The sequence below is a fragment of the Nematolebias whitei genome, chromosome 10 (assembly GCF_014905685.2).
Source record: "Nematolebias whitei isolate Nwh7 chromosome 10, NemWhi1, whole genome shotgun sequence".
NCBI classification, from domain to species: Eukaryota; Metazoa; Chordata; class Actinopteri; order Cyprinodontiformes; family Rivulidae; genus Nematolebias; species Nematolebias whitei.
Genome location: NC_056507.1, coordinates 24,900,041 through 24,913,694, shown reverse-complemented (window position 1 = coordinate 24,913,694; position 13,654 = coordinate 24,900,041). Strand labels below are relative to the sequence as shown.

At 41.9% G+C, this 13,654-nt stretch overlaps 1 protein-coding gene across 1 annotated transcript in view; it reads left to right on the top strand.

Moving 5' to 3' along the window:
* ptprq (protein tyrosine phosphatase receptor type Q) overlaps positions 1-13,654 on the top strand; it is a 46,686-nt gene that overhangs the window by 19,616 nt on the left and 13,416 nt on the right. The window contains exons 23-33 of the mRNA XM_037682871.1: positions 1,948-2,119; positions 3,179-3,499; positions 3,586-3,861; positions 3,940-4,091; positions 4,312-4,453; positions 8,723-8,998; positions 9,085-9,441; positions 10,070-10,179; positions 10,294-10,468; positions 10,554-10,792; positions 13,543-13,612. Of these exons, the coding sequence (XP_037538799.1) occupies positions 1,948-2,119; positions 3,179-3,499; positions 3,586-3,861; positions 3,940-4,091; positions 4,312-4,453; positions 8,723-8,998; positions 9,085-9,441; positions 10,070-10,179; positions 10,294-10,468; positions 10,554-10,792; positions 13,543-13,612 (2,290 nt within the window). The remainder of the gene's footprint in view (positions 1-1,947; positions 2,120-3,178; positions 3,500-3,585; positions 3,862-3,939; positions 4,092-4,311; positions 4,454-8,722; positions 8,999-9,084; positions 9,442-10,069; positions 10,180-10,293; positions 10,469-10,553; positions 10,793-13,542; positions 13,613-13,654) is intronic.

The window sequence follows — 13,654 nt, the reverse complement described above, 5'->3', positions numbered from 1 at the left end:
TCACATGAATAATGATAAGTAGCATTCAGGTGCTGTTAATCAAATGTGTTGATTAACTGATGATCAGCGAGTCAGAGTCCTATAAAAACACACACTTTGCCAGTTTTACTGTTCTGGAGCTTTCGGGTGGGAGTCATTAAAACGCCCACGAGGAAGGACGTCTGCTTCTGTGCCATGGTGCAGTGGATTTGTATTGTTGCCTCGCCACGAGGCTGCACATTTGATTTCTGGCTGTGGCCTTTCTGCGTCAAGTTGTCATGCTCTTCCAGTGCTTGCATGGGTTCTCCCCATGCACTCCTGTTTCTACAGACCAAAAACATGTTTGTTAGGTTGACTGATATCTCTAAATTGTCACTATGTGGGAATGGGAGCGTGAATGGTTGTCTGTCTTATTTGTCTCTATGTGTCTCTGTGATGGACTTGCAACCTGTCCAGAGTGTACCCCGCCCCTCGCACAGTGATTGCTTGACATGGGCACCGGCGACCCCCGTGACTCAAAATGGAATAAGCGGGTAAAGAAAATGGATGGATGGATGGACGTACATCTAAAACTCAACAACACTTGGAGTCAACCCAGTCCTGGGAAGCAGCTACAGCAAATCCACCTCTACCAACACAAAAATGGAAACAACGCAGTGAAATTTTTTTTTTCATTCATTCAACCTTTATTTATACAGATAAATCACATTGAGCCTCGAGGACTCATTTACAAGAGAGACCTGTCAGACAGACAAAAATATAATGAAAGTGACAACAAGTAGGATTTGGAGGCAAAAAAATTCCTAACAGACTCTCGTTCCTTGGCTGAGGAAAGATAGCCTGAAATAAAAAATAGGCACATAGGCACATAGTGACGCAGGGAGGGGAGATGACAGTCTCTGATAACTCAGTGAATTTTACAAAAATTGAGTGCAAATCTCTGAGAGTCTCTCACCACACACTCCCTGACCTCGAACACATCTCTCAAGACCTCACTGTATCACATGACATCATATAACGCCATTAACAATGTCTGACTACATTTTAAGCTCAACTTTCAGCATAAAATTATCTTAGGTTAAAACTCCTGCATAAAAGGTGACATGCTTCAAGGAATGCTAGGCCTTTAAGTTGTTTATTAGTATTATTTATATATTAGTAGTATTTATTTAGTGCCTCTGGGGTGTCCTTGGACACACTCACTGCTCTTGTTGTTTCTCCCCTCCCCCTGCGGATTGTCTGCGTCACTATGTGCTTATGTGCGGGATGTTTTTTTCAATTTCAGGCTATCTGTCCTCGGCCATGAATTGAGAGTCTGTTAGGATTTTTTTTTTTACCTCCAAATCCTACTTGTTGTCACTTTCACTACTTTTTTGTCTGTCTAAACAGGTCCCACTTGTTAATGAGTGCCCAAGGCTTAGTGTGATTAGTCTGTCTAAATAAAGGTTGGATTAATTTACCCAGTTAGAAACCCTCCCAAACATTATCAAAACTTTGCATACATATTTATACCCATCACACATTAAAGTGCACATGTGCAAACCAGTATAGTTTGAACTCTATATAATGTTTACATCAAACATATGTAATCTGTATACAATATATAATTATCTTGGTTGATAATACAGTATGTATGCACTAATGCCACTGTAATTTTCAGAAACCAGGTTTAAATGTTCGTTACTCGATATCTATTGATCTAAATGGTAATTTTGTCAACACATAAACTTGATATTTAAGAAATTCAGTCATAAACAAAATATTTGTTGATAATTTATTCAGTGATGAGTTATAGCCAATAACTATAACAATACTAATCACCTTCCCTAAATCAGCTAAAGCAAGAACTAAACACTGATGGTTTAATGTTTGCATTTCCTCAGCTCTATTAACAGAAACAACTTTTCAGCTGTTTAAATGCTTGATTCAGTTTGTGAAAATAACTACAGCTCCTTTTTTTGTGCACAGAAAATTCCCGTTTCAGATTTACCTGCCCGCGCTCCTCCTGATTCACCCTTCATCTACACTCTGACTCGCCTGATGGGGGGCAGTAACTACACTATGTGGATGACTTCAAGCACTGTACAGGGTGATGGAGGGGTCCAGTCCGAGCCAATAACTGTGCTCCTGCCAGAGGATGGTCAGTCAGACACACACAAAAAAATCCCCCACAGATTTATATAATATTTATAGAATAAAGTAAATCCATACACATAAAGTTAGACGTGATTATTCAGAATATAACTGGAGGGCAAGTCTGCACACATTTTCCAAATCTCCTCTAACCTTTAAATAAAATTACATAAAAATTCTGCAGAGCAGTTCTGAATTTGACAAAATGGAGTGTAATCTAATCTCGACTATCTTTGAGAAGTCTTACGACGCGTCTTACGATAACGACACTGCGACGACAGCTGAAATGAATTTGAAGAAAATTTGTCAGAACTGATCTCTAGGTTTTTATGCGATTTTGGAAAAAATGGTGCAGACTGCCACCAGACGTAGTCACATTGTTTTTGTTTGTGAAGTATTGTCTGTCTGAATGATGACTGACCACGTGTCTCTACCTGTGCTCCAGCTGCTCCATTATCAGCCAAACTCCGGACCTCCAGGGCCCCTTGTGTCTCCTGCACAGCCAATGTCAGCGGGGTCTCACTCCCCTGGTTTTAGACCCTCCTCCCCCAAACACCCGGCTCCTTATAGCCACTCACTCAATGTATAAATATCTCCAGTTCATTTTCTTCTTCTTTCTTCGTTTCTACTCTTTTTTTCCTGCTCACCCAACATTTCCAGAGGAGCTAAAAAGAAGAACAGGATGAGTATTTTTCTCTTTCTTTCTTTCTTTCTTTCTCACTATCCAAGACGTTCAGTGTGCAATTTCCTTATCCTAATGCCTCTATGTGTTTTTAAAAAGTCTGTTGAATTTTTTATAATATTGTCGCTTTGCTGTTTTTCTGTTTGGGTAATGCCATTTTCCACTGTTCTACTTTAATATGTTGCTATCTTTGTTAACGGTCCCGGTAATTATAATAATCCTTATGAATGTTAAACATGACAACAAATGGTTTTCTGTTTATTGTTTACAAATTATAAGTGTCTAACTGATGCTCTGCTCTGATGCTTCAAAATAAAATAAAGCTGTCATCTCATTAACGATGGTTGAAAATACCAACACTGCTTTACTGATCTCCTCTCACAGTGCCGAGCGACCCAGTCTCAAACCTAACAGCGCAGATCTTCAGCTCCACGGCCATCATTGTGAGCTGGGATCCTCCCACAGAGCCCAACGGTCGCCCCTACTACATCCTCACCTTACAGGAGGACGGTACATTCCCAAACATGACCAGCCCAGGAGCCCCAGCTGTCAATAAAACCATCAAGCACACCACGACCGATAATGTATTCCTGTTTACCAAGCTCAGGAAGTATTTTCCATATGTGCTGAAAGTTACTCCAGCTACTAATGCCGGTGCTGCCTACAACCAAACCAGCACAGTGTACCTGAGAACAGACGATGACAGTGAGTTTCTACAATTTGTAGCCCATGAAGAAGCGTTCATGTATGTACTGCAATACTGACATTTGAATGGGTGTGTCTCCTTTTAGTTCCCAGTTCTCCTCCACTCCTGGTGTCAACTAGAAACTTGTCTACGTCCTCCATCGCTGTGGTCTGGCAGCGCCCTCTAGAGGCCAATGGAGAAGTAACTGAGTACACTATCACTCTGTCTGGCCCCGGGGGCTCCAACACAATACAGACCGCCAACACCTCGGTCATTCTCACTGACCTGCTCTCATACACAGCCTACAATCTCACCATTACTGCCTCGACTCGTAAAGGCGCAGGGCCCAGCCTGCTCGTGCAGCTTCACACCGACGAAGGGGGTGAGCTTGGCAGCACGTTGAAAACTTCTTCATAAATCTCAGCTGTTTATCTGAAGTCAGTTTTATTTTGCGTTTCAGGCCCCACGTCTCCTCCCCTTAACCTGACTATATTTAACCACACGGCAGTCTCTGTGTGGCTGAGCTGGGAGCCTCCTCTGGAGCCCAATGGAGTGGTGATGATGTACGGATTCTGGATCCGTGACCTCATCACAGAAACCGTCACACATCGGGTACCATTAATTTCACACACTGAAAGCTCCCTCAGAGTAACAATAGGACACATACACACTCCACAAAATCACAGCAGCGGTGGCTAATTTCACACTCCAGCTATCCCTCTTCAGTAACATCATACTTAAAGGGCGTAAATGCGTGCCAATACGTTGATATCATCCAGCGATGAGGACCAGATAATTTAATCTAGCATGTGTTTTCTCTTTGGATGTGTAGAACTCCTCGGGTCCATTGACTGTGGCATACCTGGCAGGCTTTAGGCCCCACAGCTCCTACGAGATCAGTGTGTACAGTTACACCAGAGTGGGCCACGGGAATCAATTCAGCAGCCCTGTGACCTTCACAACAAATGAGTCAGGTAAACCACACACTGTTCCCACATAAAAGAAGGTACAGTCACACAGTTTAGGGTTTCTGCTGAGTTTTGTGTTCAAAGTTATTCTTGGAAGCTGACATTTGGATGTTTTATTCAGTTCAAAATACTCTCCATAGATGAGCTCTATGAACAGACAGGTATGCAGGCATAAAAATGAGCTATTATTAAGAGCCTATATCATGTCATTATCACCTGAAAGGTGGTGATCATTTGAGACTGTGTGTGTGTGTGTGTGTGTGCGTGCATGCGTGCATGCGTGTGTTTATCTGTCTATTAGTAAAGTATCATGAACCAACAAACAGATTTGAACGATTCTCTCAGAAAGTAAACCCTGAATGTGTCTTTACTACTGATTAACTTTAAAAGTCAACCCCATTTAAGATGGCCTCTACAGCTAATCAGTCTTAGAAAACACAAAAATGGCTTTAAGTCGATTACTTTTACTAATATTGAGCTATAATTTGACAGTGGCAACTGAGAGTCATCTCCATCCAATATTTTAAATGCTAACATATCTCGCAAGAGCTTTGTTTTTTCTGCTTGCTCTTGGCGAAAGCAGACACTTCCTCCTCCGCTCCGTCCCTGCTTTTGCTCTTTGTTTTTGTGAACCTTTTTCAGAGCCCCTATTTGCATACCTTCTGAATTGTAAACTATGGATTTGTTCAGCTGGTCTCTCAACGCAATTGATCAAATTTTCTCAACAAGAAGACAGGGTGAAGGAGAGCCCTCTTACCTCAGAAACATAATTGGATTTATGATAACTGGATTATGCTTTATGGAGTTGGTGGAAATCTGGATTATGTAATCCCAATTCGGCTATTTGGAGTCGCCATGAGATGTACTAGCGAGACTGTAAAAGGCAGATGCTGAAATTAAAGGGCTTGGCCTGACCCAAAACAATGTTGAAATCTGGCTCTGGCCTTGGAAGGCTGACTGTCTCAACTGGATGTTATGGAAACAAGACACTCTGATCCCCTCCTCACCCCCTCCCCAAGGACATGGAACAGTGTCAGAGCTCAACTGAGCTGGCTGATAAACAAATACCTCTTATTAGGACTATGGCTCTGGCCTCTGGACTGTGCTGTGCTATGACTTCCCCTCAAATTCATGCCCTCGTCGGCCTTCCTTATTCCCTCCCCTGGTGCAGGGAGATGCAAAAGCGCCAAAGGGCTGCGTCGCTCACCTGACAGCTGTGCTGGGACCCCACACCCTACCCACTCCACACACATATGTATTATGTCTATTTATGTACTTTATATGTTGCACAAAGGTTCGTTTTTTTGCAACTCATACTGTGTTCTGTAGGACACGGTGCAAGATTCTTTTTTTTTTTTTTACATCTACCCTCCCCCTCGTTTTTTTTTTTTACATCTTCCCTCCCCCTCGTTTTTTTTTTTACATCTACCCTCCCCCTCGTGTTTTTTTTTTCCCTTATCTGAAAATAAGGCTGCACCTCCTGAGGCGATGGCCTCCGTCACCTCCATCTCCCCATGTTAGTTGCTGTTTATGCTGTTTATGTTGTTCTTGAACGAGCTGTACTGAAAATACAATTTTGCTGTGCTTCGGTGCAATGACAAAGCTGATTCTGATTTTTGAAAATCTTTGAATAAAACGTGGTGGACAATATGCATTTTCTTCAAGGAATGAGTTTTATTTTGCAAGAGCTCAGTTTAATTTCAGGCTATACACTCTGAAGAGACATGAAATACCTGTGAATGGTTAGTGTCTTACCCACCGTAGAGCCTAAAACAACTTGTAAAAGGAGCAACAAATACCAACCTTTAAACTTTTTCAAAGAGACGTCCAGCAATAAGCTAACGGGCTTATCTTTGACATGACATAATACACAATTTTGTGGACCTGTCAGGTTTGGATTTTGGATTCAGAATAAGCCAGACACAGCAGTGCAAATACAAGAACAGTTTTTATTAATGAGGCTGCTGGTAGCTGGAGTCAGAGTCCAAGGCAGGAGTGCAATCTTAATAGACAGAGAGGGAAAGTGGGGCAATGCAGGGTCGTGGTCCAAAGGGGTCAAACACAAGGAATCAGAGGTCCAAGAATTAATCCAAAAAGGGTGATCTGAGAATCGTGGTCATAGAGGCAGAGGTCATTACCGTGATCAGAAGGACAAAGCAGAACCAGACGAGGAGCAGGCAAAAGGGTAAATTCACAAGACAAGGCGTGAGGTCGAAAATCCAAATACAGGGCATGAACATCAAGCATGAACAAGAACAAGATGGCTGGATATCAGGGACCATGGAAGGTATAATAATTCGGCCCCAGTGGAGAGTGAGAATGGAACTTATAAAGGTGCAGAGCAGGTGAACTAGATGAGCTGAACAGGTGCGTGGAATCAGGGCTGATTGCTGTGAGAAAAGGGAGGCGTGGCATGGAGTGAAGGGAGCAGGCTTGAGCTGGAGGATGGGTGATAGGCAAAACACATCAGGGAAAAACAAACAATAGCATGAGGGGCAGAAACTGTGGCAGGTGACATGGGCAGGAGAACAAAGAGCATGAAGGCAGGTTTATGGCAAGATGGGCAGAAACATGGCAAGAGGAGCCGTGATGTGAGTAGATGAGGGGTCAGCAGGGGGCTGCTGACCATTACAGGACCAACAGCATTTTTGGTTGAGAAAATATTGTGTGACAGTAACAGAGTAGAAAAAACACAGTAAAATGTAGCTTTTGCATGAATCACTAAGACAATTTCCAAGTTTTTAATCCTTTCTGACCATAAAAATGCACTCTGCTGAGGCTTCCTTTATAATTTTTATTAAATTAAATCCTGTTAAAACCTATCCTTTTCTCTCCAATCTGAGAACACTCTGACCACAAGATCACTGCAGGTCAGATGTTCTCTACTCATTTTTACATCATAGACCCCCATTTTGAAAAATAATGCAACAAGTTTTAAGCTCACATAAATAAATGAGGGAACTGCAGGTTGAACTGCAAATGGAGCGTTTCAATCAGTTTGGGAAGAAATTGTCTCCTTTGGGAGAGAAAAACTTCCTTTTGGGGTTCATAACTTGAAAACTTCCGACGTTCAAATGTGTAGCACTGACCCTGTGAAAGAACAGGAAGAATGACAAAGAAAACAGTCTTTCTAGCATGTCCTGGGCCTTCCACGGTGTCTCCTCCCAGTTGGACATGGCCAGAAAACCTCCCTAGGGAGGCATGCAGGGGGCATCCTTACCAGATGCCTGAACCAAATCAACTGGTTCCTCTCATTGTGGTCTCCTGGAAAATTGTACTTCTCATCCTATCTCAAAGGGAGAGTCCAATTACTTGCAGAGAAAATTCATTTTGACCACTTGTACAAGAGGTCTTGTTCATTTTGGTCCCTACCTACAGTTTGTGACCATATGTGAGGGTAGGAACAAGGACTGACTGTCTTCACCTTGCAGTTCAACTCTCTTTTCACCACGACGACCCAGCACAGAGTCTACAATACTGCAGAAGCTGCACTGATCCGTTTATCGATCTCACGGCCCATATTTTCCTCACTCTTGAACAAAACCCTGAGATACTTGAACTCCTCCACTGAGGAAAAACTTGTAACTCTCAACAGGGAGAGAGCAATCCACCCTTTTCCGAGGACCATGGCCTGAGATTTGGAGGTGCTGATTCTCATCCCAGCCGCTTCGCACTCAGCTGCAAACCTCTCCAGTGAGAGATGAAGATCACGGCACGATGAAGCCAACAGGACCACAATCATCTGCTAATAACAGAGATTTTACCTACAAATACCATTCATATCATTCATGTCAGCAATTTTAAAAAGTTGAGTTTCGTTATGTGATAGAGGTGGAGCATGGGGGGGGGGGGTTCCAGCGTAAGCCAGCTAAGATTGTTGGCAGAGTAAACCTAAAACAAACTGCTAATCCATCACAGGCACACAAAGACGAACAGACTTTTCCATTCAGTCGTTCAGAGGCTTCCACAGATTTAAAATCATGCATGTTTTCAAACAAGTGGAAACTGGAGGATCTGTAAACAACACGTGCACGCAAGGGGCAGTTGTGCAAACCCCTGACAGAATTTCCTGCACAGCTGTTAGCTGAACCACCATGGGAACTTTAAAGCACAACACTTTGCATAACTGTGAAAAGGCTCAGCAGCTTAAAATCAGGAGTAGTACAAGACAAAGAGCTAAATTGTTTTTAGGAACAGTGGCTTGCTTCTGTAAAAACATGAACACATTTTAGTTTTACTTTGTTCACCTCCCTCTCGTTGTGTCTCTGTCTGCAGTGTCTGATGCTGTGGGAAACCTATCCTGCTCAGGAGTGAGCTGGGATTCAATCGAGCTGTCCTGGGATACTCCAGCCAACCCCAATGGTCAGATTCTGTTTTACGAGATCACAATAGAGGTCAACCTGCAGGTCTTCACACAGCAGACAGACACATCTGGATACACACTGACTGGCCTGTCACCAGAGCAGGATTATGCATTCATTATAGCCGCAGTCAACTCTGCTGGACCAGGAGACAAAGTGAACTGCTCAGCTTCCACCCTTTCTGAATCAGGTTCAGTATTTTAAGCATTCAGGTGCAGCTGCTGCTCATTTAACAGAGAGGAGAGGCTTGATTAAATCCCCTTTGTCTTCTAACAGTTCCAGCTGCCCCTCACTTCCTCACCATAACTGAAATCACATCAAGCAATCTGAGCCTCGAGTGGGCTCCGCCGCTCTCGATTCCAGGCCTGCTGAAAGAGTACCGCATCGTCGCGCAGCTGCTTTCCACTGATTGTACACTAAACATACCGCCAACTCCGGACGACGAGCTCACCTCACACTGCGTGGAAAACGATTTCACAGTGTCAGTGAATGCCTCAGATAACGCTGAAGGAGGCAGCATCACCCTTCAGTCCCTGGCTAAATACAGAAACTATCGCTTCAAAGTGGCTGCCGTGACCAACGCTGGAGTTGGAGAATATACGCACTGGGAATATGCAATGACTCTGGCTGGAAGTAAGAACAACACACTGATGATCTTTTTAAATTATCAGAAGAGAAGTGTCAGCTAATTAGGGCTTCAGACGAATGGGTCAATCATTTAATCAGACAAATTACACAAAACTGAACCGTCTTAAAGTGTTGTAGCATAGAAATGCTTATATTTACATAAACATCCAGCAGAGCCATAGATTTATATTTAGGATTTGTAGAGTAACAAATATTTGATTAAATTTGAATGGGAATGAACAGAAAATCGTTCAAAGTGCTTTGTTTTACGTTATCTTGCCATCGACGTGTAATAATTTATGATCCCCCAATTTAGCCTTTAAAATCCTTAAAAGTTTGACCAAATGGCTTGTAATAGCTGAGATATTAACAGCGTTTGAGCGTGAATTAGCATAATCACTTTACTCTCTAATATAAACTTGCTAAACATAATAACTTGTCCATCCTGACGGCACTAATGCATGCAGAGAACGTCTTTAGTGAGGTAATTCAGGATCTGAGAGAACGAATGATCTTGTTTTCTTTGATTTTGTTTAGTCTTGTGTGAATAGCATGTCTGCCAGGCATGAGTTGAGCCGCTGCATTCAGGCTGAAAGCACATCTCTTTTATTTTCTGCTCATCTCATCTCCTCAGACCCCGACGTGCCTCCCCGTAACCTGAATGTGACCTCCACCTCCACCAGCCTTCGCATCCAGTGGGAGGCTCCAGCTGTTCTAGCGGGACAGACGTCATATTTTGTGCAGGTCACCTGTTAACTTTAATAATAGTTTGAGGTTACTGAGATAACCCTCTCTGGTTGAAAATTATTTTATTTTTTAGCGCAGCAGTTTAAGGTTCAAACTCTTCTGTTTTCTCAGGTGGATGGTCCTGGTATGAACTACTCAATAGTCCGAGCTCCAGGAGAGCTGATGACTGTTGTTGTGACCAACCTGAGGGCATTCACCCGCTACACTGTTACCGTCACCGCCTTCACTGCTTCATTGGAAGATGGGAAGGCCATTGGTCCTGTTGTTTTTCAAACAATGGAGGAGGGTACGTTTACATCTTGTCATCATTCTCTAGCTCCCGCTCGTTAACTTACTTCTCTACTTTGATATCCGTTCTTCTCTTCACCCAGAGCCAAAAGACCCTCCCAAGAATGTGACCATCTCCGTTATCCCAGAGGAAGTGAACTTGGTGAGGGTGAGCTTCAGTCCTCCTGAGGAGCCCAACGGAAACATCACTGCCTACTTCCTGTTTGTGTATGAGAAGGAACAGCTGGTTAAAAATGTCAGCCTTGACAACATACAGGGAGAACCGCACATGGTGGTCGCTTTCATAGAGGGCCTTAAAGGAGGGCACACCTACAGTATACAGGTAAAAGTACGCACATTCTACCCAAAACGTCAAAGTAAAACTTGTCATAAAACACATTACATGTGCGAAGAGTTACGTATAATACAACATGTATTCCATATTTCACACATTTACAGGTTTTAGTTCAACAGTCTCATGCCTGGAGCAATAACTAAGAAATAATTATGCTTTCCAGGACTTAAAGCACTAGTTATTTTAAAGTGGGGCATTATTGAAAGGTTATGAACAATTAATATCTTACCTGTTGTAGATATTACTTTGAATAACCATGGTTTGGAGTTAATTCTGCCTGATGAGCAGATCCAAATGGGCCGTGACCGAAATGAACTGCCGTAAGCTTTCATAGCTGTTCATATTAACTCTTGTTATAACCCTTTATTTGACTGTCAGTCTCCCATTACATGGTTGTTTACATAAAATTTATTTAAACTTCATTGATTCATTTTACACTGAAATAATAAAAAAATCCAGCTCAATAAATCAAACATTACAAATGTAGATATATTTGTAAAAAAAAAAAACTAAATAAAAGGCTCGAACAAATAAAACAAAATTATGCTAAATTAATAATTCTAATTAAAAAATAGAAGCAACAACAAGCAAATGAGTTGAGAAAAACAAATATTCTGACTCAAGAGTTTTGAGAGAATGAAAATATGGGATAAAGAGTTTCCACATCTTCAAAAAGTCAATGGCCTTCCCATCAAATTTCAAATTGAAATATTCCAGTTTTAGAAACATCTTTTAGCCAGTAGGATGCAGTTGGCAGCTGGGGAGCGTTCCAAGACAGCAATATAAAGCGTTGTGTCGGGAATGAGGTACAAGTGATCCCATCCATTTATTTACTGATAAGGACTGGAATAGGGATCTTATATGGCAATAAACGGATATGGTTTCAATAAAGTTCTTCATCCCCAAAAGATACACTAAAAGCTCAGCGTGGCTGGTGAATAACATACAAGTTAAAACACAGGAAGGTATTACATGTGTAACAGGTTAGAACCTCTGAAATTAATTTGAGGTAATCCTGACCAACATACGTGATCTGTGTACCAGAAGTGGGAATGTTTAGGGGCCTCACGATTCGATTCAATCAAGATTCAGAGGGCAGAGATTATAAAATGATTATGGATCTATCTCAATGGATCCATAATCACACATCACACAAAATCCTGAGCATCTTGCAGGTCTTCACAGACCTAAAAATGCAAACATTTTTCCTCTTTATTGCAGTATAAAACAGTTTCCTATTATGTCTTTCTGTTGAAATTTCCCTTTAATTACTCAAACGTAGACTGCTGTAAAAAAATACAAAGTACAAACACATATTAAAAACAGAAAATGAATACTTTTTCAGTACAATGTATACCCCTACCTGTGATGGACTTGTGACCCATCCAGGGTGTACCCCGCCCCTCACACAGTGATTGCTGGACATGGGCACCGGCGACCCCCGTGACCCAAAACGGAATAAGCGGGTAAAGATAATGGAAGGATGGATGTATAACCCTAAGGATTTAGTTTTAATTTATCTTTTATTTTATTACAGTTCGTGTTTTATGGTGTACATTTTTTCAACTTAAATCATCTTATTATATGGTGGATTTTTGTCGACTGCATTATTTTTGTTGAGCTAAAATCAAAAATACTGATTTGATTAATTACACAAACTTGTATGTCTCAATCAGCCTGTTGTGTGCACGCCATAAACTGTCTGAGCGTCACACTTCCACACTAAAGACTGTTGCAACAGAATATTTACTTTAAAAAGGAACCAATTTTTGACATTTCTTAATTGATTCAGAATCATTCGTGTCCACATCTTGATGCGTAAAAAAGCAGAACTCCTCAAACTGGGTCAGTGAATCTGGTACGTTATGATGATATATAAATTCAGTCAATTACTTTAAGTACATAGAATTGTATGAGTATTTTACAAGAACAACAGTGACAGCTGTAGCACTTCTGGTCAGCTTGAGCCACATTTTGCAGAAATGTGATACTGTTTCTGCTGGAATAACCATGAAATACAAAACTGACAGTGGTGTGAAGGTTAATAAAATGGAGATTGCATGGCCCTTACTGATATTTGTGAAACTGGACTTGTTCTAAGATGACAGCAATTCTCTTTGGCTCTGACTTGGTTCTGGTTCAGCGGACCTATCCTATCGGTTCTGGTCGGCTCGCTGGCTTAGGGCAGTGGCGATGGGCTCCGGAAGGAGCGCTGGACCTATAGGCAGGGCATCCCCGCTCAAGGGTCCTTGTGAGACTAGCAGCTCTCGGGTTCACCTGTCTGGGGGTCCGGTTCTGGTTTGATTCCCAGTGGGTTCTGTGTGGCTTTCTGCATCTGCTGGGTGCTGAAATCAGTGTAAAAGACCAAACTTTTTCCGATCAAATCAAAACTTTCCCTCTACGTATTTCAGCAGAAGGCAACGGGGCTTCTGGGAAATGTAGTCATTATGAGCAGGGAAACAGTATAGGCTTATTGAGAAAAAACTACAAAATGGTGGTGCCTGTCCCAAATGTTTTACTTTTTTAATTAACTTTTTACTGTATAGTATCTAGTACTGTCCCAATCATGTGAGTAATATTAAAGTTCACAATCGTGCTGTGTACTGTTTTTTTTTCTCGTGTTCAATCTTACTTTGAAAAAGCACAAAAGTCGAATTGTGAAGTAGCGAGGAACTACTGTATATCAAAACTAAAAATTATACTTCCTTAAATTGCTTTGTGTGCTTGCTTGTTGGCAGATTGCAGCAAAGAATGGGGCAGGCAGGAGTCCACTTAGTCCACACGTCCAGATTACTACAGGGATTAAAGGTAAGGTCCCCTCATCTGCAGTGCACTACAGCGCTTCTTCCC